At 43.2% G+C, this 26,410-nt stretch overlaps 1 protein-coding gene across 3 annotated transcripts in view; it reads right to left on the bottom strand.

Moving 5' to 3' along the window:
• GPATCH2L (G-patch domain containing 2 like) overlaps positions 1–11,903 on the bottom strand; it is a 42,379-nt gene extending 30,476 nt beyond the window's left edge. For all 3 annotated transcript variants that reach the window (XM_015418373.1, XM_015418374.1, XM_015418375.1), the window contains exons 1-5: positions 11,829–11,903; positions 9,622–10,289; positions 3,222–3,286; positions 1,843–2,019; positions 1,337–1,416 (exon numbers count right to left, since the gene is read on the bottom strand). In XM_015418373.1, the coding sequence (XP_015273859.1) occupies positions 1,337–1,416; positions 1,843–2,019; positions 3,222–3,286; positions 9,622–10,280 (981 nt within the window). In that variant the 5' untranslated portion in view covers positions 10,281–10,289; positions 11,829–11,903. The remainder of the gene's footprint in view (positions 1–1,336; positions 1,417–1,842; positions 2,020–3,221; positions 3,287–9,621; positions 10,290–11,828) is intronic.
• Between the last annotated feature and the right edge of the window lie 14,507 nt (positions 11,904–26,410).

Below are 26,410 nucleotides of genomic sequence, written 5' to 3'. Positions count from 1 at the left end.
AACCCTTCCCCCCCCCAATCCTTCCGATATAATATATAACCGGGAATCACCGTATCCCACTGATTTTCCTCATCCCACCAAGTTTCTGACATACCCACAATGTCTATTTTTCCCTCCAACACCAAACACTCCAACTCCCCGATTTTACCTCGGACACTTCTAGCATTTCTATAGAAACAGCTGTAATTTCCCATACAAGTTAAGCCTGCAACCTTCCTCTTGCTATCTCGAGACCTTGTCAGGCAGTCCACGTTACTAGCCATGGTCTCAGTGGACAATTTCAATCCACCTCCCTGTAGAAAACCAACAGGTACCCCCCCATCTCTCTGAGATGAGCCAACCCGAACCAGAGACTTTTCATCTCCTGTCGGCTTTCCCCCAATATTCAGTTTAAAAACTGCTCTGCCACCTTTTTGATTTTAAGCGCCAGCAGCCTGGTTCCTTCTCGGGACAAGTGGAGACCGTCTCGCCTGTACAGCTCCCTCTTGTTCCAAAAAGCATCCCAGTGCCTAACAAACTTGAACCCTTCCCCCCTACGCCATCGTCTCATCCACGCATTGAGACTCCTGATCTGTGCCTGTCTCTCCAGCTCTGCGCGTGGAACAGGTAGTACTTCTGAGAAAGCTACCTTGGAGGTCCTGGACCTAGGTTTCCTGCCTAGCAGCCTAAATTTTTCCTCCAAGACCTTACGACTGCATTTCCCCACATCGTTGGTGCCGACATGCACCATGACCACTGGCTCCTCCCCAGCACTACCTACCAGCCTTTCTAAAACATGCGTAATGTCCGCTACCTTCGCACCAGGCAGGCAAGTCACCATACGGTCAGTACGTGGGTTTGCCACCCAGCTGTCTACCTGCCTAAGGATCGAATCACCAACTACCAAGAGCCCCCCTCCCACCCTGCCCAGGGATGGTTCCTTGGTGCGAAAGGATACCCGCTCACCAGCTGGGGAAGAGGTCCCTTCTGAGGGCACATTCCCCTTATCCTCAGCACGGTGCCCTGTTTCTCCTTGACCCTCATGCTCCCTGACATGCCGCTTTTGCTCCCATCAGAGCACCCCCAGAAATGTTGCTGGGGGGGGCCACCTGTGGGGGTGGAAGTCTTTCTGTCTGAGGAAACATTCTGCTGGATCCAAACCACTAGATCCTACAAGCCTCCTTTCCTCAGCATAACCTTATCATCACTTCCACTGAACTCCATGAGTATTTGCAACCAGTGGAATAGTTTTTACATGAGCTAATATATGAAGTAAAGTTTGCTACAGAAGAAAAAACTTTTAACAGCAGGCTGCCCTGCACCAAACACCAAACGGCCAGTCTCTGAAAAGCAATACCTTGCCAACTAGCCTTCGGCGGCCCTTTCTGAGGCAACGGGAAGCAATGCTGGGAAGACGGTTCAAGCGTCCATGAAATCCTGAGAAGGAAAATAAAAGTGCAATGAAGGCACAAGAACAGCTAACATAGGCTGTAATGTGCGTTTTAAGTTAGAACACAGAAACAAGACTCTAGATTGGATTTCTATTTCTATGTTTATACTTTTTGTATTTCAGTGATCTTAGTGTAAGACTACTTATCTAAAAAAAATCATATAATCTACAGGTATTATATGCAAAACGTGACCAAACTTTGGGCAGCTACAAGACAAGACAACACTGTAGGCTACAGCACCCTCTTCTGACAAGAATGTCCTCAATCACTAGGCCATGTTAATTTACAGCAAACTTTTACCTCCAAGATATTTGCAATGGCAAAAATATACCTTGCTTCTAGAGTACAATTATGCCGAAAGTTTCCCCAAGCCCACTGTTACTAATCCCCCACACATCCATAAGCAACTCACCTCTTGTAGCAGGCCGAGAAGGCAGAAGGAACGTTGGATCTGAAACTTTTTCAAGGCTGGAATCCATTCTCTCAACATCTGATCGGTGGTCAGTTCCCCACTTGGGGAGAAGGTTCGGGACAGTAAACCCTGAGACGCATTCCCCCTCGTAGAACCAATCACTCTGTTCATCATCTCCTAAGAGAAGCACAAAGCCACTCATCAAATGCTCTAATATATGATCCCACTATTCCTCCCACACATGTAAAAGTCAATGCAATCACCAACATTCACTTTAAGGAAAGGAGATTCCTAAGTGGAAGCACCATGTTTGCTCATGTGCCTATAAGGGTGAAACAACTTTCTACTAGATATAGAACATGTCATCTATGTCATCTAATAGCAATTGCCTACATTTTGAAAGACTGATAAAAAATGTGCTTCCTTTTAAATATCCTTAGATAAATATCCCATTCATTGCATTATATCTTTGCCAGGCAATTTCTTTCATCAGTGTTAGTTGTTAGAGGTGGAAGTAGTCTTCGTGCAGAGTAAATAACTGTAGTTGCTGACTTTTTCAAAAAACAAAGCTAGAGGTAATAAAGTAACAGTGAATACACTTCAAAAGACTGATTTAAAAAATCTACACAGCAAAATCTTCATGAAATAGCAGGTGCTGCAGCAAGGACAAAGCAACTGTGCTGGTGTTCACTTATTAGTGAAACACTCCTAACACTTGAGTGATAAAGAATAAACACAGTAAGCCTCTCAAGAGCTCACGAAGTGGTGAGCAGGGGATCCACAGAGCACTCACAATAGTAATGGGTTTACTACCTGGAAGAAGACTTTTCCAGATACAAAACATTGATGAGTGCTACAGCCCAATAAACACAAGCATTTCCTTTAAGTATATTTTTGCGACAACAGAATAGTTAACAGCTGAGTTTAACCCCTGCACATACATGCAAAAACTGGAGGGTACTAAAGTTTTCTTCCTAAAATAGTAATATATCTAATCCAATATCATGTGGATCTCACACTGTCTTTCAAAACCTATTAGTGCGAATTCACATAATATTAGGAGATCTGATTTCAAATCACGTTTAGAAGGTTTCCTTTAGGTCCAAATAATTAGGGGGAAATGGCCATACAAAGGTATTAATCTCAAGGAACTGTAACAGATTTTCTATGGATCCAAACAATATCTGAACCCACCTCTCTAACTTCTCTTGAGTTCTATACATTTCAGCTCTTCAATAAGAATTTTTTTTGAATGAGTAGCCACCAGGTGACATCAGTGACCACACCATACCTGATTCCATCTTACTTGCTTATGCCTTCCATTTTATAATTTACAGAAAGAAATTAATGGATGAATTGGAATACAAGTCTACAGTTACCTTGACGGCCTTCGTCATTCGTGAATAGGCCAGTATCACTGCTGCTGCACACACTGCTGGTTTCACTGCAAAGAGAATTAAAGCACATATGCATCTTTAATAAGATGTCTGTTTTGCAAAAACCATTCACTGCAGGTATTCTCAAACACCTTCCACAGAGCATACAATAATGACATTGTTATATTCGTCTCTGCAAGGTGGCTGACCTTGATGTGGGATGTCCAGAGCCACTTTAATGACCAGTACTGGGACTGCCTAAGAAGTCAGGTGAAGAATTGTGGACCACGGATGAAACAGAAAAGAAAATAGGTTATTTAGAAATACAGTGATCATAAAACAGGAATTTGGGGAAAGATACCAGGGTTATTGTGTCTGCAGATGATGCTTTGCTGGGAATGAAAATCAGAAACAAAGTGAGCATGTGCTCCATTTGTCTTAAACAGCAGTTAGAAGAAACGGAATGTTAACATATCGCAATGCTATATAGCTCTTCTGTTTCTTTTTCCACCACAGCTATATGATGACTATAAGATGTCAGTCTTTCTTTGGAAGGACAAGGAACATTATAGCAAAATATTATACATGCCATATCAGCAACTGCCAATTACATTAAAGCTTTCAACCTGATCGCTGCAATTCTATAAAGAAGTAGCCCTCTCCTGATCACCAAAGATCCACTCCAAAGAAATTAGCACATAAATGGTTTCCAAATATGTTTGCAGAATCTTTTCTTAATCAATTATAATGTTATATGTAATCGATTCTAAGGCATATAGGGGGAAGAGACCAACCCTTCCACAAAGCACTGTTTACCTTTTTCCACTCCAAGCATTACAGCTATCAAGTATCAACATAAAAGTTTTACTGTAGTTACTTGGCACTGTATAGTTATGGAAGAGGGAACTAATAGTGGATGTAATTAAAGGAAAGTAATGGCAGGAAATGCATGTACGTTTTCACTAAGCAGTGCTGAAAATCTGTTAGTGGACAGTTAGATTAGAAAGAGAATGCATATAACTGATTGGGTGCCTGTCAGGAACAATGACTGATGGCATGAAATACATTTAATGTGCTTCAGGAACAAAGGAATTTATCAACTTTAGTAATTTAGAGAGGAACCCTAAGCAGATCTACTCAAAATAAGTCCCACTTTGTTAACTGGGGCTTATTCCCAGGTTTTCTAAGTGTTTTTAGGACTGCATCTTTAACCACTGTTACTGGTGGGAAGTGCATTTTAACAGCCAATGTGTGAACTTCACAAAAAGAGGCAATTATTGACATAATCTGCTAAAACATGGCTTGCATGAGAAAGTAATGCATGTATGAAACTTTTAAGATGGAAAGGTAGTCACACGGGTTAGCTCCTTTTCAATTACTGCTCTACCCATGCATGCCTCTAGACCATTGGTTCCCAAAGTAGGCAATACCGCCCCCTGGGGGGCACTGGAACGATCCAGGTGGGCTGGAACAATCCAGGTGCAGATCCACAAACTGCATCTTTTTGTCCACTTCTTGAAGGCAGATTTCGGGGGGGGGGGGCGCTGAGTACTTTTTTTCTGAAAAAGGGGGGGGTAAGCCAAATAAGTTTGGGAACCTCTGCTCTAGACACTCCAATTAAACAACAGTCAGCATTCTGTACAAATATGTGGCAGCCAACTGTTTTACTTTGTATCACCGTTACATAATAAGGCTTTATGAAACAGGTGTGGGGGTGGGGGGAATCATTTTTTTGTAAAGTTCAATAAGTAAATCAGATGTGGGAAACCAGGCTCAACTCACAGATGATCAAGTGATTGGCTAAAAACTATCTCCAAATGACCCAACAGGACATGGTGTAAACTGGTATTTTTGTTTTCTCTAATCTGACAAATGACTAAACGAGGTCAGACTGGTAGCAAAAAACTTGTGAGCTTATTTTCAAAACTGACACTTAGCCACAAAGATCATGGGGTGGCCTTAAGCAAGTTACTGTCCCTGTGCGTAACTTTTTTCCCCAGTTTATCATGATGCTAAACTGTCACTTGGAGCTACTTGGAGGAAGGTTGAGATAGTTATACGAGTGAACTATAAACCAGAGTACAGCTTTAATAACATTTCCTTGATGGCATTTCTTGTTTTCCCTGCAGGAAACCAGCTTTCTATGAAGCACTTAGCATACCATCTGGAGGGAAATATACCACTGGAACATTCTTTTGAACGTGGGACCAATAATCAATAAAATGGTACAAAAATGGTCTTGTGCTTTGCAGATGGTGCTATCTTCCACCACAGCTCTAGACTTCCTCTCCTGCCCAGGAGCAACAGCGAGGCTGTATTTCTTCCGTCAATGTGGGTGAGAGAGCAGAGTGCTGGGAGACTTTTGGTTGCCCATGCTCCCTAACCCCCTTCTCCAGCTTTCCTAAGGCTCAGACAGGCACTGAGGATCAAATCTCACAATGCCTGTTAATCAAACCAACTTGCTTAGGGTTGAAAGCTGTAACTTTAATGACATTTTAACGAGTCATCTGATTTCTTGGAGTATTGTGTGCAGTTCTAGAGGCCTCACTTCAAAAAAGATGTGGACAGAATGGAGCGGGTGCAGAGGAGAGCAATGAGGATGATTTGGGGGGGAGAGCCTGGAGACCAAGCCCTATGAGGAAAGGCTGAGGGACTTGGAAATGTTCAGTCTGGAGAAGAGGAGGCTGAGGGGGGACATGATTGCTGTCTTTCAGTATCTGAAGGGCTGTCACTTAGAGGAGCGCAGGGAGCTGTTCCTGTTGGCAACAAAGGATAAAACTCGCAACAATGGGTTTAAATTAAGGGTGGGAAGGTACCAGCTGGATCTTAGGAAAAATATTTTTACAGTAAGAGTTGTGGAACAGTGGGATCAGCTGCCTAGGGAGGTGGTGCACTCCTCCTCACTGGCAGTCTTTAAGCAGCGGCTGGACAAACACTTGGTCAGGGATGCTCTAGACTGATCCTGCACTGAGCAGGGGGTTGGACTATATGGCCTGGACGGCCCCTTCCAGCTCTGAGATTCTGTGATTCTACCAGCTTTTCTGCTGTCACAAGATGGTGAAGGAGGAGATTGTTTTTACTCCCACACACACCCCTATGCTAAGAATCATGAATCCATATGGACAAAATCCGCTCGGGGGAGCACTCAGGAGATGAATCAGGCAAGATCACCTCTCCCACCTCCTGCAACAGTGGAACAGCTGCTAAGATCCAACTCCTCCTGCTTACAAGAGCATGGAAACTGCCTCCTTGTTGCCCTGATGCTTTGCAGGGCTTTGCCTACCTACTATAACAGCAAGATGGCAAATACTAAATATATCTTGCTTTAGCACCCGAAAGCTCTAGTAAGCATGGTGACCTCTGTAACCTATATTAACGTTCCTCTGGGCAGTCTCTTTACAGGTGGTGTTGGAAGCCCAATTATAAACAGCTCCTGCAGTCACCTCCATGTCGACTTAGAACTCCTATGTTCCTCTTTTTTTAAGCTCTCCATTTTATAATACCCTCAGGAAACACAAACATTAAATTGCACACATAAATGGAGACATATTATTTGACACAAGTTCAACACCACAGCATGTTGTTAAGGCATGTTTCTATGCAGCCCCAGAAAGCAACACTACAGAGCAAATCAGGCAATCATACTGGATATGAGAAAGCTGAAGAAATCTTCTAGTCAAGATTCTTTTATCGGGATTGGCTATCAGGTGTCAATAGTAAGATGGTCATCATGCCTCTTCTTTTACAGTTTATAAGAAATTTCATCTCTAGGAGTACTACTGCCTACCCCAAGTCCCAGTAGCAGAACAAATCACTAGATGGCCCTTCATTTGTTCACAGGTCTCAAACTACAACAGGTCTTGTAAATACAGTGCCAGGCTAAAGGTTCGTGCAAAGGAACCTCAGTTTCTACACACTGCACGCACACACACACGGAAAAGCACTCGCCTTTAAACGGGCCTTTCAGTACAGTAAGCACTGATTAATGACCTCCACTTACAATGGAGGCTACTTACCTTAACCACAAAATAATGAATGCTATTGATCCGACAAGCTACTGCTATAGAGTGTTATTGATCGCCCAATCTTTGGTTAAAATGGCCCTCATTTAGCAATTGCACTGTTGCAAACACCTGGAGCAAAACATGCCTATAATTAAATAGTTTGAAAGAGTTAAAGTGAGAGGTGATGGACAGATCTCAGCTCTCTTCCATTTAGTCCTGCTCCTGAGCTATTGTTTGTGTCAGGAAGGATATTGATTTTCTATAAAAATAAGAAAACAAGAGGCACAAAGGGGGTGCAGAAGGTCAGGCTGGGCTGAAGGAGGAGGGGGAAGCTGAACACTCTGTCTCTGTCATTTGCTTTCTATGAGAGGGGAATTTTCTCTTTCCTGGGAAGCAACCTCTAATACATTAGCTCAGTCAGCCTTTTGACGGCCACTTGAAACTATCACCAAATACACTCCTCATCAAAAGGGAAAAGAAGTGAGCTACAGAGAGGTGTAACATGGGTGGTCCGATAGCTTAGTATTCAACAAGCTGCACAGCACATCAGCTTGGAAATTCAGCTTATTTTGGCTGAAACTAAGAGTTATGAGAGAAATCTAGAGCAGGTTATAATCAGTAGCTACATTAAGACCAGAAGAGATTAACCAAATTATTACTTTACTGTCCCCTACAATATGACTTTGTCAACCTTACACAGTGGATCATAAGGAGAGACATTTCAGGTAGCATAATGCTTAATCTAACATAGAACCATCAATCCCCACTCCCCGAGAGAAACTGAAACTCCAAAGTATTCCAACAGTCATTACAATTTCATATTTTTTAAACTGAGGATGCATATATGTTTGTATATATAAATTAAAAACTGTTTTAATATTTTTGACAGCTCACCACCTCAGGGTGGAAAGGAGGGAAAGTTGGGTGGAAAGATAGCATAAAAAATATTTAAATAAAATAAATAAATGGACATCAATTTAAATCAATATCAGATACACACTTCTTAAAAGGCTGGCTCCATTACCATACTAATAAAGTGTTTTTTATAATCCAATAATGAAGAGTAAGATATTTACCCAGATATCAGAAGACACATGCACAACAGAGATTTTAAAACACCATAGATGATATTCTAATATCTGCCACAAACAGAACCATCAATAAACATCAGTTTGTCCACTATTCGTCTTAGAGCAAGGATTTCCACAACACAGCCTAGAAGGTTCTAGATCTTACAGCAATCACAACACTCAAAGTCATCAGGGCATGTGTAAAAGAGCCTCCTTGTAAGATCTTAATACATGAGATGCAAGATACTGATGAATGCCCCATACTATTCCATGCATCGAGGATTCAGGTCATACAGTGCTTTATAGGGGGGGGTTAACTATCTCCTAGATCAGCTCTTCAAAAAGTTGTGTTTTTATTCAAGCTAAACCATGATGTGTTTATTCACATACAGTCAACTCCTCTTAGTAGGTTTACTTTGAATAAAAACCCATTATCTCTTACATAACACTAAATACCTTTTACAAGGAACTACTACTCTTTTGTAGAGAAGAAGAAATTGGAATTATACCCTGCCCTTCACTAAGAGTGGCTTACAAACTCCTTTCCCTTCCCCACAACAAACACCCTGTGAGGTAGGTGGGGCTGAGAGAGCTCTTTCAAGACAGAACTCTTTCTGACAGAACTATGGCTTGTCCAAGGTCATCCAGCAGCTGCAAGTGGAGGAGTGCAGAATCAAGCCCGATTCTCCCAGGTTAGAGTCCGCACATTTTAACCACTACACCAAACTGGCTCTTTTATAATAAAGTGTACTAATAAGGTGTTGAACTGGGCTATGGCTCAGTAGTAGAGCATCTTCTTTGCATGTAGAAGACCCCAGGTTCAATCCACAGCATGTCTAATTAGAAGGACCATGTAGCAGGTGACGTGGAAGACCTCTACCCGAGTCCCTGGAGAGTTGCTGCCAACCAGAACAGACAGTACTGAACTTGACAGAGCGATGGTCTGACTCAGTATAAGGCACCTTCATGTGTTCACATCTGAGCTACGTGTTTTACATACACACAAGAAATGTGATGAATGTGCTGCTGTGAGGTTTAAATAATTTATCACGCTTTTGTTTGTCATTTCTAATGAACTTCAGAAACCAGTGAGAGAAATCAGTCTCATGTAAAACACCAGTCTGTCCATGTGTTTCCTGTAAAAACTAGTGCCAATAATACATTTCAATTATGGACAGAGTATTGTCTTAAGAAGATCAAGTTACATCGGTAACAAAAAGTGGACTATAAAAGTAGCTACTTAAAAGATAGATCTTTCAGTGTCAAGCAATGATTTTAAAAGTATTAAACAAAGCCACAGACAGGTAAGGAAAGGCCTGAGGGTCTCACCATTCAGACATATTTTCATCAGAACCCTGTTTCTGTTCATCCGCTTCACATTCCATTCTCTCATTCCTTCCCCCCTTGCTGAGGAAGGCCCTGGTCTCTGCTGATTCACAGAGCCCCCGGCTGGATGGTGTCCAGGGTGCATTCTCTTTCCACCGAGACAGGCGCTGTTTCTTAGCAGACTTGAACCTGCAACCCTTTTCATAACTCCATTCTGACACCCTAAGTTTTTGCTGAAGGCTGGCAGCCACCTCTGATGTCACACGCTTAACTTTTCGACGACGTCTGAGTGGTCGGCAAGGTGCATTCTCAGTGAATGAATCAGACTCATGCCACGAATGCTGCTTACTCCTGAGAGTTCCACTGAGTGCTGGATGACGTTTGACTCCTGTCATGTCATCCGAGTCACTAAAGTTGGCTGTCAGCACTTCCCGGCAGTCCTCCACAGCTTCATCCAGGCTGGATTCAGAGGCCCCGCTGTAGCAGCAAGCATGCTCTGCCTGATGTGTAAGGTCTGAGCGCCGTTTGCGGCCCCGTCTCTTGCGAAGTTGCCGCCGCTGCTGCCTTGGACTCAGAGTCATTTCTTCCCACAACTCATCCAGCTTGTTCTGTTCAGATGTCTGCTCTAAGGCTGAGGCCAAATCATGCACCAGCTCATCCATGGGCAATGTCTGCCAAACATTAATATAAACAATTAGATGTCTTAATGCCATACCTTCAATCTGTCCAAAATGTCTACGTAGGCCCCGGTCACACGGCAAAGTTGCCGTGGGAGAGGCAGGGGAGTCCCGCGGATTTCCCGGGCACGATCACACCCCAACATCTGGAAAGTGCAGTGCCCCCGTGGCGAACCCGTGGCTCCCCGCTGAAGGTGCCATCCTACGAGGTACTAGTTTCCGGAAACTGCGGGGCAAGGGCGGGCATCTGACCGCATTTCCGGTGGACTGTCGTGGCATTCGGCGGCTGCCGATGTTCCGTCGCGACCAAGGGGATTTTTTCCCCCAAGTCTCCACAGGATGCGGAAAAGCACCCAACAGCGCATGCGCACAAACAGAAAGCGGCGTTTGCCACAGGAGCAGCGCAGCATGAGTGCCAGTTTGAACACGCCGTGCTGCTTCTTTGCCGCGCTGCGGACTAACCATCTGATCTGCACCTGACGCCTACCCACGGGACCTCGTAAGGACTTCTGATTGGGCTGTCGCGCGCTATTTTCCTCCGGGACAATTAGCCCGTGTGTCCGGGGCCTGAAAGTGGCTTTGTCATTATACCACCCATGTCCACATGCACAAAAAAACCCAACCATCACCTTCCCAACTATGTTAATGAAAAATATTTTGTAACACATGCTTCTAAAGCCACATTCTGACTTGGCAGGCAAAAAAGAAAGAAAAGAGAAGTGCAAAAAGACAGCTTGAAGAGCTGTAAAATCATTACCCAAACCATAAGAGCTTAATTTTCGAGAGTTCTGCAGCACTTCCTCAGGGAGTTCCCTGGTTCTAGTGCAGTATTGTTTCTAGGAACCAACCACTCACTCTCAATGTACTTCACAGCATGGCTTACAGGACAGAATGACGAAACCATGAACTTCTTGGAGAAAAGGAGAAGTCAAAAAGCTAGCAACAAATGAAACCGGGCGTGCCTCATCTGTCAGTGGTTTGGCCTCTAGATCCGCTCATACTACCATCCTCATCCATTAAACACGTCACACGTTGCAACTTACCCAGCCCACTTTCTTGACAAGTTACTGCTGCGAAGAAGGGTTTTAAATGAAGACCAGCGCAGCCCTATGCACTCCTACTCAGAAATCAGTCCCACTTTGTTGAATGGTGCTTACTCCCAGGTAAGTGTAATATTGCCCCCTTAAGGACGCCACACTCTATAGTCGTCCCCTAAATTGTCTCAAAGTCCAGGCACCTTTCCCTTCCATTTCATCCCACGGATTTCCCTGACCAAACCTAACAGGGCCACTCGCTCTGCTCCCCAGTCCTACTTCTTACACCCACACATGCCCCCAAGGCCTTAGTCACTTGCCGTCCCCGGAAGCCCCCTTCCCACCCCCGGCGGCCACTTTCCTCGAAGCGCGGCGGCTACCCAAACATTACCTCCCCTCCCTCCGATTATACTGACGGCCTCCTCGATCGAGTCGGCTCCTCCCCGGGCTTCTTGCCTGGCGGCGGCCACAACACCCACAACAACATCCACGAACTCACCCGTCTCCCACGACGGCCACTCAGGCCTCATTCACACCCTCGCCGCAGCCTCCTAGGCCTCTCCAGCTCGGCACGGCGTCGGTTCCCAAATTGTACTTCCGGTCCTGGCAGGGCGAGGGGGGGTCACTTCCTCCCCGCCCAGGTCCGCCTACTCGGCGCCTCATTCTGTTCTGTCCGCCGCCTCGTCCAGGTGTGTGCGTGTGTGTGTTGTGCTGGTTGGCTCGACTCCTGTCCAAACAGCCGGAGAAGGTGCCGCGGTATTTTATTTTTCCAGCCGTGCTTTGTCGTAGTAGCATCTCGCTCTTCCTGTTGCCAGGCTGCGACTGCCGCTCTCCAAGGGAGACCTTGAAGACGGTTTATTATTCCTAATGTTTTCTTCGTATTTAAGGTGCTGGTGGATTCCTGTTTAATCTTACTTGGGAGCAAATCCCATTGATTTCCAAGGGACTTACTTTAAAGTAAATACGCATTGGATGGGACGGCACTCCGTGTGCGGTCGGTAGGGGACCACGAGGTGATTAGGGTTATTCCAAGAGGGGAGTCTTGTTGTTTCCTTGTACTGGTCGATTAATTTTTGGACCACAGTGTCCAAGGAGGAAAATGCATACTCAGGTCTTTCATTGTGAAGGTCACATGAGAACTTACGCTAGAATAAATTTTGTTAGTCCCTCGGGTGCCCCTGAACTCCTGTTTTATTTTGGTCACGCATACCTGTCTCTTCACAATGCTCAGCAGGGGTGATCAGGAGACAGTTGTGTCCTTGTTGCAGAGGATTCAAAAGGGGCACAAGGTGCTAGGACCCATGCCTTTCATTATTACATAAGTTGTGCTGCTACAATTACAGGCTCTTGCCAATGCCCTGCCCATACAGGGTCTCTTGGTTCCACTCTTGTTCAGTAGCATACCAAATAAGTTATATAGCTCTAAACAGTAAGCCCTGTACAAAAAGTTTAAAAATAAGTTCTCTAGGATGATCTAATTGTTTTGTGTCATTACTTGTCAGAGGAAGAGGACTTCATGTTCTATTCCGTGCTGTCCTGCTGCTTCCTGAGAAATAAAAAGTAGGTTTTTGCACTCTTACTTAATGTTTTTTATTTACTCAAAATTGTATTCCACACTTTCTCCACCAAAGGCATGCAATTCACAAAAGAAATCAACTAAAATAAAAATAATAAAATACAAGGAAATCTGCATATAATAAAAAATCACATAATCTTACAACATGGTAGGAATAGTAAAATTAACATCTGAAGTTTAGAATGTTGAATCTAGCCCAAATTAATAAATGCTGAGAATATTTTCAGTTAATGCAGAACACAAGATTACTTGTTGACTGTGTTGCCATGAATTTGCTTTAGAGAACAAGGGAATAAGGCTCTCATACTGTAGTTACTGTATCTGTTTAAAAGGATTGATACTGTTCTAATTATCTTCAAAACACTCAACGACATGAAGTGTTTCATTCACTCATTGTCAGTACTTAACCAAAGGTTAGTGAATGCGCCATCGAAAATGACGCTTTTGTTCATGGAATTGCATTGTAAATTGAGAATGATCTTGTTCTTACAGTATAGATCAGGTTTCCATATGTGGGATTCATCTCATGAATTATCCCATGCATGTGGAAATAACTGAATGAGTGGCTCAAGTATACTGACAGCTGAGTGAATGCCACTGATATTCCAGAAGATGCAGGCCTTTGGTTGAGGCAGTAGACATCTAAATCCCCTGCCTATGCTGCCCGGGTGAACTGCCCCTTCTAGTGATTGCATGGCATCTGCTGAGTGGGTCCTTATCTTTGTTAGCATATGCCCAGCATCAGAGGTGCCCGTGGATACTGGAAATTTGTTGCTGTTTGTAGGAATTTTAACTTTGTATGAATTTGTACTTGTATTTAGATTTGTTACTATGTTACTAGGAGAAGACCCTGATGCTGGGAAAGACTGAAGGTCAAAGAAGACGTGGACGGCAAAGGATGAGATGGTTAGACATTGTCATAGATGCAACGAACATGAAGTTGAGCAAACTTCAGAGAATGGCAGAAGACCGGAAGGCCTGGCGTGATCTGGTCCATGGGGTCGCGAAGAGTCGGACTCGACTGTGCGACTGAACAACAAAACTATGTTTGTATTTTAACTGTTGAGCCCGCTTGCAGGGATGGTGGGATATAAATCCAATAAATAATAGTAATATTACCATGGAACAAATTACATCCTTGAGAAGGAATCCTGAGCAGAAATTTATAGGATAAGGCACAAGCACTGTGACAAAAAGATGACTCCTTAAAAAAAAATACAGATGTCGTCATATTACCTGGGACAGCTACATCATTGGCATGAAAGCAGCATTAAGGCAATCATGACAGCCACCCCTGTTTTCAAAATCACAGAGTCAGGGTGGCAGCCCTAACTACCCAGAGGCTACCCTGGTCTTATGGAAGGGAAGGCAGCATGGTTAAGTCCAATCTCATGAGATCTCAGAAACTAAGCAAGGTAAGTACTTGGATGGGAGAACAACAAGGAAAGCTCTGCAGAAGAAGGCAATGGCAAACCATGACCATTTCCATACATGTGCAAACCACTGCATTGGCATTCTTTAATCATCGATGTTTGTAAAACTTTCTGCACAGTTTTTGGCTGTTCTTGGAGTAACTCTGAATTTACTGCCCCGTCATCCCACATTTTCTGGGTCCACTTTTCCCATGATTTTTGTTTCCCTATCAGATATTAACTTGCCATTTTCCAGTGTGGAATTCCTGAAATTGAATTTTGTTTCCTACCCCCCTTTTGTGGCATCAGCATCGTTTGTACACCCTCCCCCCCCCCCGGTCCCCCAAACAACAGACTGATTTATCTTTTAAGTATAATTTTTGATTGTGTTACGATGCTGGTTTCTTAAACTAGCTCTGGGCAATTTACAACTTTAAAAGCAATTAAAATATAATAAACATAAAATTATCACAATGCACCAATAAGTTAACCAGTCCAGATGGCGACATAACCCCTTTTGCCAGTTACAGTGCTGTCTGTGCGGCAGGGAAGGGGAAATGGGGGTCATAGGGAAAAAATTAACAGAGGGTGCCAGTCTGGGAAAAACACGATCTCCTGCAGATAACAACAAAAGACTCGCTACAAGGGTGCCTGGTAGGCTAGTCACTCTCCCCTTGTATGTATGTGGCCCTAGGTAAGGATTGGTATTAACTGAATACGTAAACCGCTTAGAGCCCTCGGGGTGAGCGGTATATACATCGAAGGAATAAATAAAAAAATAAAATAAATTCAGCAGAGAGTTCCACCAGGCCAGGGCCAGGACCAAAAAGGCCCTGGCCCTCGGACAGCCAGACCTCCCTAGGGCTGGGGATCACCAGCAAGTTGTTATCAACTGGTCTCAGCATTCTTCTGGGGACATAGAGAATAACATAAGAATATTGCTGCATTATAACACAGGGACAAAGTGAGTGGTGAGCTTTAATGTAGCCTTCTCCATACAATTACTGTCCGTGAAGTTCCTTTCCTTATTTTCTTGATTTTTTTGTGGGTAGGTTTTATCTTCTCATGCTTGTATTGTTTCTTCATTCTCCCCCGCCCCTTCTCTTCCCCTCTGCATTTTTTATGACAGTTCAGTCTTTTAAATATTTGAAAATAATGGAATTATATAATTGATTTGATATTAGGGAAACTAAACATGTGCAGTATTTCCATTTAGCATACTTTATAATCATTAAATGGTCATAATAATGCCATTTTGAATTGGTGTATACAGTTTGACGATCACAAATGCAATACTATTTTCCTTAGGATTTTGTGGGAATCTTCGCTGGCCATTTTGTTAATTGGTGACTAAGGAGGAGCAGGGGACTTTTGAAATAGCGGCAACCATGCAGTTCCCCACAATGCTCAGGCATGCGTGGTCACAAAGCGCAGACCAGAGAATCGCAGTGTCACAAAACCTTTCCAGTGTGCTGGCTGAAATTCAAACTTCCACCCTAGCAAACACTGCTGGGTGTGGTGGGAATCCAAATATCCAATCAACTGTGAACCTTCCTCCATTCTACATCCAGCCCTTTTTTTTTTTTGGGACAATGTTATGATGTTATAACATTACTATGTATGCGCAAAAATTTTTTAAAGGAGGTTCCATTGCTGATGAAGTACATGATGAGAAAGCTGCACAATCCCTTTTCAAAGGAACTGTGGTACACATGGGGTGAATCTGAATTTCTAAAAAATACCCCAGAATTAATGCACTTTTGCAGAAGGGGGTACCACAAAGTCAGAGCATCAGCTCGTGATTCAACTCACTGGGAAACAGTGGCAACACCAAGGTCCGGCAAGTCCGCCTCTGCTTTTCACTTGCCTTGGAAGCCCCTTGCTGGGGCTGCCCTAAGTTGGCTGTGACTTGGTGGCACTTTACATACAAACAGCCCAATCTCTTCTGAGCTTGCAAGCTAAACAGGGTTGACCATCGTCAGTGCTTGGATGGGAGACCATCAAGAAAGACTGGGATCGCTATGCAGGGGATGGCGAGAAACCACCTCTGCTCATTTCTTGCCTTGAAAACCCCATGTGGTGGAACTTTATGGGGTCACCAAGTAGGCTGTGACTTGGTAGCACACTGTACCTTATTTAAACAGTCAGGGGCCCTCCAACATAATTAAGCAGCACCCTTCCTGAGCTTCAGGAGACACAAAGGCTACTACAGTCATGGGATGGCGTTGGGTCTGCTCCACTATGTCAGTATAGGATAACTGCAGTGCCACAAATATCTGCTTATGCTGGGCCACAGTTTTTCACCTGGTGTATCTGCACGAGCATTCATTTACAAGCATGACATTTAGAAACCATCTTGAGTCTGGAAATCACTTCAAGTAACCTAACCCTCCAACACTAAGCATTCAGTTCACTTCTGTGGTTTACTGATCTATACAATGTCTTACCATAGGTTGTTTATAAGGTTCTTACTTATGAAAATAGTAGTCTCTGACACTTCAGCCTTTGTCCAAAAGAAAGTAACAGTTCTCCATACTTAAGTCCTGACAGTCTTCTGTAGATTTCTTTAAGATTTGTGCCTTGGTAGATATTTTGATAGAAGCCTCTCCTTGTTTCAGGATAGATCATTACCAGATTGTGATGCTGAAGCCTCAGTAGTTATTGCTTATCCAATGCAAAATTGTTGAATTGTTTGTTTTTGGGTTTTGTTTGTTTTTTTAAACCTTACATTCTAGTCACCATATTTTTCAAAGTTATTGTCTTTGACATCAGCAGATCTTCTACCAAGTAGAGCCACAGCTTAAGGTGAAAACAAACATAATACCATATAAAAAGAGAACTATCAGATTTTACTGAAATGCATTCCGAGTGGGGCTGCCTTTTGAGATGATTCAGAAACTTCAGTTGGTTCAAAATGCAGGTGCAAGGTTTTTTACCCAAACGTGCCAAAACAATCATATCCAGTACTACATCAGTTGTACTGACTCCCAGTTTGCTTCCAGGTTCAATTAAAGTTGCTAGTTTCAACTTATAAAGCCGTCACCGTCATAGGTTCAGGGTATCTGAAGGATTGGCTCTACCCATTTCAACCTGTCTGGGCTCTGAGATACATACATGGTGCCTTCCTGCATAAACCTACTTTAGCAGGGGTTAGGTTGGCCAGGTTCGTCAGAGGGCTTTTTGGGCTGCTGCTCCCAGACTCGAATTTCCCACTGCAGGAGATGAAATTAGTGTCATCCCTATAGGCCTTTCCAGCAGCCCTAAAGTCTTTTCCCTTTTCTGGAAAGTCTTCACACTGAATTAATGACACATGTTGACATCCTCATGTGTTCCTATGCTTTTAGATGATTTTATGAACTGCATAGGAAATTATTTTATATTTTAACTTGTTTTTAGTGGCCTTGAGGACTCCTTGAGTGGAACAGTGGCTTATAAATGGTCTAAATAAAGGCCACATCCCTCAGCCACAGTGTGAGGCCACAACAATCAAAATGACGGAAGCATTCCTGTGAATTTAACACCAACTCCAATTACAGCTTTCTTTCCCCCTCCAAGTTGAGATGTCTGCATTTTTTTTCAGTTTTTAAAAGACCACATGAACATTCATGGATCTATGTATTTGCCCTTCAATTTTATGCAAAACTTGTTTTAAAATGCAAAACAGTTCTTTGGTGTGGCAGAGGCCTCTTAGTGACATCATGGGATATGTAGCAGACTTGAAGCCTGAACACCAGAGCTTTACTTTTAGAAAGGAAGAGAGGCATTTTGGAGGGAATGGGCTGCAGGCATTTCAATTGCACTGCTCCAACAATATTTTGTGTGCTTCCTCACCCAACTGCCACAATTTGTTTGTTTCTAAAATGCTGCTTGCACCTCTGGTGCAAACTGCTTTACCTTTATTATTTCCCATCCACATTTCCAGCCAAAAACCCTTCATGTTTTCCCCCGTTTCATTTATATTTTGAGCTCCCTTTCCCAATTCTTCCCTAGTGTCATTAGTCAACTTCTTTCATCTGTTCCCTCCAGATCATCAGCAAAGGCATTAAATAACACTAAGCATTGTGCTTTATTGCTCTGCATTATTGCCAACAATTCAGCATTCTGTTTTGTTTATGATCCTTCTGTTTGCTTTTAATCCATATGACAGTGACAAGTCAATATCAATTCATTTTTTCAAGTAACCTTTTATGAGGCACTGTATCAAATGCTTTACTGGACTCCAGATATATTACATACGTGGCATTCTCTTCCTCCACTAATTTTGTGGCTTCAATCAGAGAAAGTAATCAGGTTGGTCTAAGGTGCTTTGTTTATAAATCCAAGCTTCAGGTTATAGCTCATACTTCTATTAATCTCTTACTTTTAAACAGACAGACATATCCTTAATATTTAATTATTTTGAAGGTATGATATGTTAATACATATTTGTTTCATTTTATACCAACAAATTTATATGCAGATAAATATGTATGCAAAGATACAAAGACGTAGAGGAATGCACATGAGCCTAATTGGATAGCAATTGTTAAGAATTACATTTTTAAAAACACAGCATTACTTTTCTTAGCCTTTCCTCCATTTCAGTAATGTTTCAGACATGATGAGAGACAGTGTGCTAGCAGACTCCTTCATAAAATCAAAATGAATACTGAAAACAACATTTGAATTCAGGACAAAACCAGATAAGTGTCAGTTCTAGTTCTCCTTGCATTTAGGAAACTTGTGTACAAAGATTGCAAAGGCATTGTCGGATAGTCTTTGTTTAAAAGTGTCTTTGAAATTTATTAATGGCTTCAAGCATAGCAATTTATATGCTGAAGTTATTCACAGCTCAGTCCTAATGTCTGCTGTGTCAGCAAACAAATGCATAAGATGAAAAGTACTCATGGCTATACCAGTGTTTCTTTGCAAATCATAACATGCAGGGATATGATTCCAGTATTGCAAAGAGGTACTTTGGAGGCAACATGTATGAAATTTCAGTTATATGGTAAAGGTCTTATTTATAAAGAGAGGTGCCAGAACCCAAAATGCTTGCAAACCATGTCCTGTTTTTGAAGCCTTGCTCCCTGAACACAAATATGTGAGGAAGGGAATTGACAGTGCAGTCCTAAATTAATGGTCTTCAGAAGGGTGTAACTGTTTGCAGTGTACCTGTGTGACTCATCATTGAGGGACAGAAAGTCAAAGACACTGTTGTCCAGCCTGCTTGTGGGCAGAAAAAAAATTCTAGCTACTGCGTGTGGGAAGCATGTACTATAGGTAGCTGTGCTAGTATGTAGCACCAAAATAAAACAGGAGTCCAGCAACACCTTAAAGACTAACTGCCATAACCTTTTATTTATGCCAGTGGAAGGTTTTCACTGGTGATGCCAAAATCTATCACAAACACAGCCTTGTTTCTAATACCTCTAGCTATCCTCATTTGAACCAGGTTTGGCCACCGTCCTAGATCATACTGTGAAAAAGGATAAAAGACATTTATAGCATCACTTAAGAACATGCCCTCAGGTTCTAGCCCCAAGCACTAACTTAAGGAACAGATTCCTAGACCTAACAATGACAAACCCAGGATTAAATTTAGCACTAAAGCAAATGTTCAGGGCACCCCCGCACACACACTGTAAATTGACCTGGCCATATAAATCAACTGGGATGGATTTGTTAAATTTCCCTGGGTGAAGACTGACCTTTAGGACAGGTAGATCCTATTATATAGACTTGTATATCCCTCCCTGTAGAACAGAAATGAGCTATCTGAAAAATGTGCCAACAACTGGTGACTTCATACTTTTTAGAACCTCTGGACTCAAACTTTGTTCTATTGCTCGAGACCAACACGGCTGCCCACCTGAATAATTTTTACTTTTTAATTTGTCATTTAATTCTGGAACTGATTTTTGTTGTTGTTCAGTTGTTCAGATGCACTTCCAAGAAAAAATGGATTTAGAAGTTTGTTTTCTGCTAATAGTTTTTTAAATGAAAACCCAAGCAAATAATTCATTTCACTTCTCTGTTCTGAGAATTTTTTAAATAAAGTCATAATGGACTCACGTCGTCCTTTGGCTATGTTATTTCCCCCTTTTTATCTAACTTATTGGGCAACTTTTTTGAATCTATGTCTGCTCTCATATACTGTGCAATAACTCCTCCTATGTAACCTACCCATTTAGAATAATGTTTCATTGGTTTTCATTTATAAATATATTTTAGTGCCTTTGATGCTTCCATTTTTTATATTAGTTAATTTATTGCTGTTTATCCTTTATTTGTTTTGCTGTTTATCCTTTATTTGTTTTGCGGATACTGAGGATTTAAAACTTTATCTCCAAAGTATGAATTGCAAGGTGCTATTGGACTTGAATCTAGCTGTTCTACTACAGACCAACACAGCTACCCTCTCAAGCTTCTGATCATGTTACCTTTGCATTAGAAATCAATTCAAATACTCTTCTAATGCCTTTTTAAAAATTAAACATCCACATAGAATCGTACTGGAAGGGGCCATAGAGGTCATCTAGTCCAACCCGCTGCTCAGTTCAGGGTCAGCCTAAAGTATCCCTGACAAGTTTTTTAAAAAAACTTTATAATCAAAAAACAAGGAAACAGGAGTATGCAATGTCAATAAGGATCATCGGTAACAGAGTGTAACAAGTTGGGACCCACAACAACATGTTGCATAATGTGTTGTAGTTTGTTTTAAGTTGTAATTGCATTTTTTAAAAAACTGCAGTGTAGGATTTGTAGTTATTAAATGTATATACTCCTTGTCATGAGACCAAGATGTGGTATAAATAAATAAATAAATAAAGTAAATGAACAATAATGTGCCAGGGAATAGAAGATCTTGCCCTAGGCAGAAAGAGGGACATGGGAGGGATCCTAACCCTTTTGGCTTAGTGTATTAACAGCACTCCCCCCTCCCCCCATGAAACAGAAAGCATCGATCAAGGACCTGGGTGGATCAATGAGGCTCCAACCTCTTGGAGAATCATGTCCAAGCCCTTGTGGAGAACCATGAGGCTACGAGACCCCCTCCTCTAGTATCTTCTCATCTACATCCTTGTTTCCCAGGTAAGGAAAAACAACACAAAGGACTATTGCTGTCTATCAAGTTGCTCCTGGGCCATAAGATATCCCGCTGGTTATTTCATTAGCTACAGTTCTTAGCAAGCTTCTTCTAACACAGATACAAAACAGGCTACAGAGCAGCGGTGGCCAAACCGCAGCTCATGAGCTGCATGTGACTCTTGGAGCCCACTTCTGCGGCTCCTGAGCCTTGCAACCACCATCCCCCGCTTTGAAAGTGGAGGATTTTCCCCCCATGGGCCCAGCCTTTGTTAGAGTTGGTTGGGTGGGAAGGGGCTGCTTCCTGGAAGCTAAGCCCAGCTCCCAGCAGCCCGCAGTTGGCAGCAGCCCTCACGTGCTGCTTCTTCATGGCACTGTCACCCGGAGCAAGAAAGGTAAGTTGGGCTGGGACCTGAGAGTTGGTGGTGGGGACTGTTTTCGGGGGGTGAGTGGGTGGCCGAGAGTACCTGGGCTGTGGACAGCCCAGGCACTCCAGAGTGGGGCGGCAGGGACTTTTCGGGGGTGGGTGGGTGGCTGAGAGTGCCCGGGCCACAGACGGCCTGGGCGCTCCAGAGCAGGGTGGCAGGGACTGTTTTCAGGGGGGCAGTGGGCCTTTCTCCACAAGTGCCATGGAGGGGTGAGGGGGATGGTGTCTGCCAAGGAGGGCTCCAGAGTGGGGTGGCAGGGACATTTCAGGGGTGGGTGCCCAAGAGCACCTGGGCTGCAGGCGGCCCCAGGCACTCCAGAGCGGGGTGGCAGGGACTTTTTGGGGTTGCAGGGTTGGCCAAGAGTGCCCGGGCACTCCCAAGTGTGGTGGCAGGGAATGTTTTCAGGTGGGGTGGCTCAGTGTGCCTGGGCCGTGGGTGGCCCAGACACGCCATGGGGGGGGTGCAGGGGATGGTGTCAGGGAGGGAGGGAGTTTGGGAGGGCCCTGGCCATTTAGTCTATGTGGCTCTTGCATGAAGCAAGTTTGGCCACCCCTGCTACACAGTAAGAAGCATTAGAAATATTACAACAGAAATCCCCCATGCAGCTCCTACCCAGAAGTGGGTACAATACAGCTAACCTACTATACAGCTAACAACAACACATTTAACGCTACAGCAACCCCCCAACCCCCTGTCTTTTGATTCCTCCATGGTCTCCTCCTCATGTACTATCTTTTTCTGCTCACTGACTTCATGGCTAAATCTATTTCCTGGGCTGATTCTTGCTCAGACTCTCTCCCTTTGCTGCATAAGGAGATGGGGAGAGGTTTGTGTGGAGTGGGGCCATTTTCTCCCACTTTCCCCTCCACAGAGCCTGTTCTCTCCCTGGGCCTCTTTCCATCCATCCCCCCTGCCCAGGCATCTGAAATGCCTTCCAAGCTGAGCCTGTCCTTCCACCACGGAGGAAGAGGAAAGATGGAAACCCTCCCTCCCTGCCCCCCCCCCATGGTTTGGGGCTGAGAGAGGCCAGGCAAGGCTTGAGCTCTCGGGGAAGGGACAGAAGGCTTGCTGTACAGGTCTTTGCCCACCCAAGCCAGTCCAGGAATGGGAGGGAATCCTGTACTTTTCAGTACATTAAACAACAAACCCAGAGTTAGGCTATACCCTCTCAGGTTTTCAGAACAATATGCCACCAGAACCTCTTTTCACTAGTCCCTGCCTTTTCTAAGGGAGAGATTCCAAACCCTTAGTTGGCATCGGGGACAGAACACATTAGCAACTCCACCCAGAGATGCACACTCTTACCAAGGTAGCATGTGTGGTGTGAGCGTTAGGCTACAAGATTTAGACTTAGAACTCAGGTACAACATCAGAGACCATTCAGAAACAAGAATAATTTTTATTCAGTACAGAGCTTAGCAAAACAGACTATATAAGAGATTACTGAAAACAAGAAAAACCTATGCTCTGTGCCTTAACTACACATTAAAAGATATTCATAATTACCAATGAAGTGTCCATATTCCAAGAGTGTCCAAGATATACAGTCCAATTAGACACCAAGGGATTTTGAAGAGAAATCCCATCTTTGCACCCCATGTGCTCCAGTTCACAAAGCGACTCCTTGTCTCTCATGAGGCAACATTTCCAGGTGCAATAAAACAGACAATGACAAGAAGGGAGAGCTGAGAGCAGAGAACTCCCTCTCATAGGAATCAATCAATTATAGCCCAGTTCCATTCATGATCAGCTGTGGCCATGCAGCCAATCACGAGTGGACAGGGGATGTGCCCAATTGTTGGTTGTCATAGCTGCGTGTGGGGATAGGCTAGAAGTTTGGAAACCCCTCCTGCAGTCAGGTGACCCAGCTTCCAGCTTCTCCATGATGTATGTGACTTTTTGCATGTGAGGCAGAGCCAGGAGCCATCAGGTCTGCCTCTTCCACTTAGAGGTGTGAAAGAATGTATGGTTATATGGCATGGTTATAAAGTTTCTCTGGCCAAATGGTCAGGCCATTTGGCTTGTGAAAGGAAATAAGACACAGCATGTTATCAGAAAGACATCACAAGAGAAGGCATTATTATAGAAAGCAGAAATCAAAATTTCTATACACTTGCCCCCTGGTTTCAGCTGCCTAGCCACCCGGTGAGGCAGCCCTTTTCCCTTCTGTTTCCATGGGACGACCTCTTCCTCCAGTCTTCATAGGCTGGCTGGGGCCTCTTTTTGCAAAACCTTCCATGAAGCAGGTTCATGTCGTGGCGGGCCACAGCAGGGTCGGGTTGGGTGGGTCTTTCCTGGTGCCTGAAAGGGAAGGAAGGAAGGCCAGCCTCCTCCTCCTGCTCTGAGTGAACTGCCTGCCTGCATGCTGAGGTGATGTTCGGGGGGAGGGGAGAGAACCTCTCTCTGTCTTTGTGAGGACACCATGGAGAGGGAGAGAAGGCTCCTCGCCCTCTGCCTCAGTAAGTCCATTGTCTGTCATAAATATGAACATCTTTTGAAGTGTCCTCTAGACGAGTCAATCATTCCTTATTAAACATGGTCATAGACTAACACAAGTCACAATTTGCATAATTCACAGTATAATATAGGTGTAATACGGTAGGTAAACAATAATTAGAAGAGTGAACAGATACAAAATTATTAGAATATTAAAATTCTTCAGTACCTAAAAACTTTCTGACAAATTTTACAAGCAACTGCACAAAATTTCCCATTAAGAGCTGTAACCTGTCAGTTTTTACCTATAAGTAGCATTCTGGCATATGCCAAATCTGAACAACCAGGGTATCTGCTGAACAAAGGAAGAATAAACTTAGAATGAATCTCTAAATAAAAAGGACAGTGAAATAAAATGTGTTCTATTGTCTCAGTCTCCCCTGTGCCACGAGAGCATAAGACGAGTCAGATTAGAGCTCCTTCAATATTTAAAACTGCTACTGTGGAGTTCTGGTGGAAACCAATCTTGTTTTAAGAAGGTAGATAGTGGAGACATGGGGGTGTAAGGATGGGATGCCTTTTATCCCATATTTTTAAAGAGGAAACTAAAAATGGATATTTTTTTGGATGTTTAAAGGATGTTTTAAAGGTCTGGCCCATATAAGTTCCAGAAGGAGAAAAGGATGCACATCAGATAGTTCGATAGTTAACCAATCAGCGGTGATAGGAGGATTTAGTATTCTTACTATGTCAGATAGTTGAGCTGAGTCATAGTAGAGCTTTAGGTCTGGGTAATTTAAGCCTCCTGAACCGGTGGGTGTATGCATAGTGTGAAGGCTGATTCTAGCTCATTTAGAATTCTAATTAAATTTGCTAAAAGATTTTTGCTGAGCGATGAAGTGCTTGGGTGGAATAAAGATCGGTAGGGTTCTGAAAAAGTAAATAAATTTAGGGAGAATGAAAGACCTCATTAGATTGATCTTCTTGTTAAGTCGCTCGCTTAACAAAATAGTCGGAGAGTGACTCAGCAAGAACACAACTTTATTCTTCAACTCAAACACAACTCCAACACGGATCAACATCTGATAGCCAGAACAGCCTTTACATTGCAGCTGTCCTGCTTTTAAACATTCCCGGCTAATGTAGCCACACCCACTGTACAAATATCAACCTATGAGGTTGCCGAGATAAGGTCCAATTACATTAGTTCCCGCTCAGGGAGCTTGCATGAAGTGATTGGCTTGTTACTTCCTGGGCTAGCAAGGATGGATTTGGATGGATTTGGATCCTAGCCCAGGACGAAGCTCAACATTACAGTTTAGTTAGATGTTTCACAACATTGCATTCAAGGCAGTTTTGAATACACTACACTTCTCCAGCCAGGGAATACTTTTCTAGTATTTGGTCGTTCCATTGTTAGAAGAGAGAGGGAGAGCGTTGAATAATGCTATTTCTTGAAATTATTTTCCAGAAGATTATCTAAATTTAGCACCCCTGACAACTTGACAAGTAGTTAAGTTCCATTCTAGTTCTAGTAGAATCCATTTCATCAGTACAGGAACTCTTGCCCTAAAATGTTCTACAGGACCTACCAAATCTAAACTCTCCATTCCATCACCATTGATGCATCTCCTCTATGCAGTATCTATTTATCATATTTTTATCCTGCTCTTCCTCCATGTAGCTCAAGGTGGCGTGTGGTTCTCTCTTCACTTTTTTGTTCCCTTTTCATGTGCCTTTGTTTTCATTTTTAAAAAATAAAGCTCAAACACACTCATTTACTCATTTCCACAAATACCCTTATTTACCCATTCATCATCATATATCTAATTTTTCTGCAATTTTTTTGGGGGGAGTAGAGTAGGTTGTATCTGAGCTTGCACAATTACTGCTCCTTTGTGATCCTATCTCAGTGTGCCAGCAGCCCCCTTTAATTTTGCTTTTGAGTTTTCCAAATTATGACTGAAGATGTTGGCTATTGGCTGGTTAATGTATAAGGTCTACTCTAGACATTATTAGTCAAATGCCTAGCCTGCTATGAAGCAACAGGAGCAATGAAAATGAAAATTTATGGGAGGAGGAGGAGGAACTGGATGTCAGGAGAATATCAAATGAAATAAGAAAGGAATGGAACTGAAGTGCATATTGCTAACCTAAAGTA

This window comes from Gekko japonicus, unplaced genomic scaffold (assembly GCF_001447785.1).
Source record: "Gekko japonicus isolate JY-2015 unplaced genomic scaffold, Gekko_japonicus_V1.1 scaffold3, whole genome shotgun sequence".
Classification (NCBI taxonomy): domain Eukaryota; kingdom Metazoa; phylum Chordata; class Lepidosauria; order Squamata; family Gekkonidae; genus Gekko; species Gekko japonicus.
The sequence above is the reverse complement of the archived record's forward strand: the minus strand, read 5'-3'. Positions and strand labels throughout refer to the sequence as shown.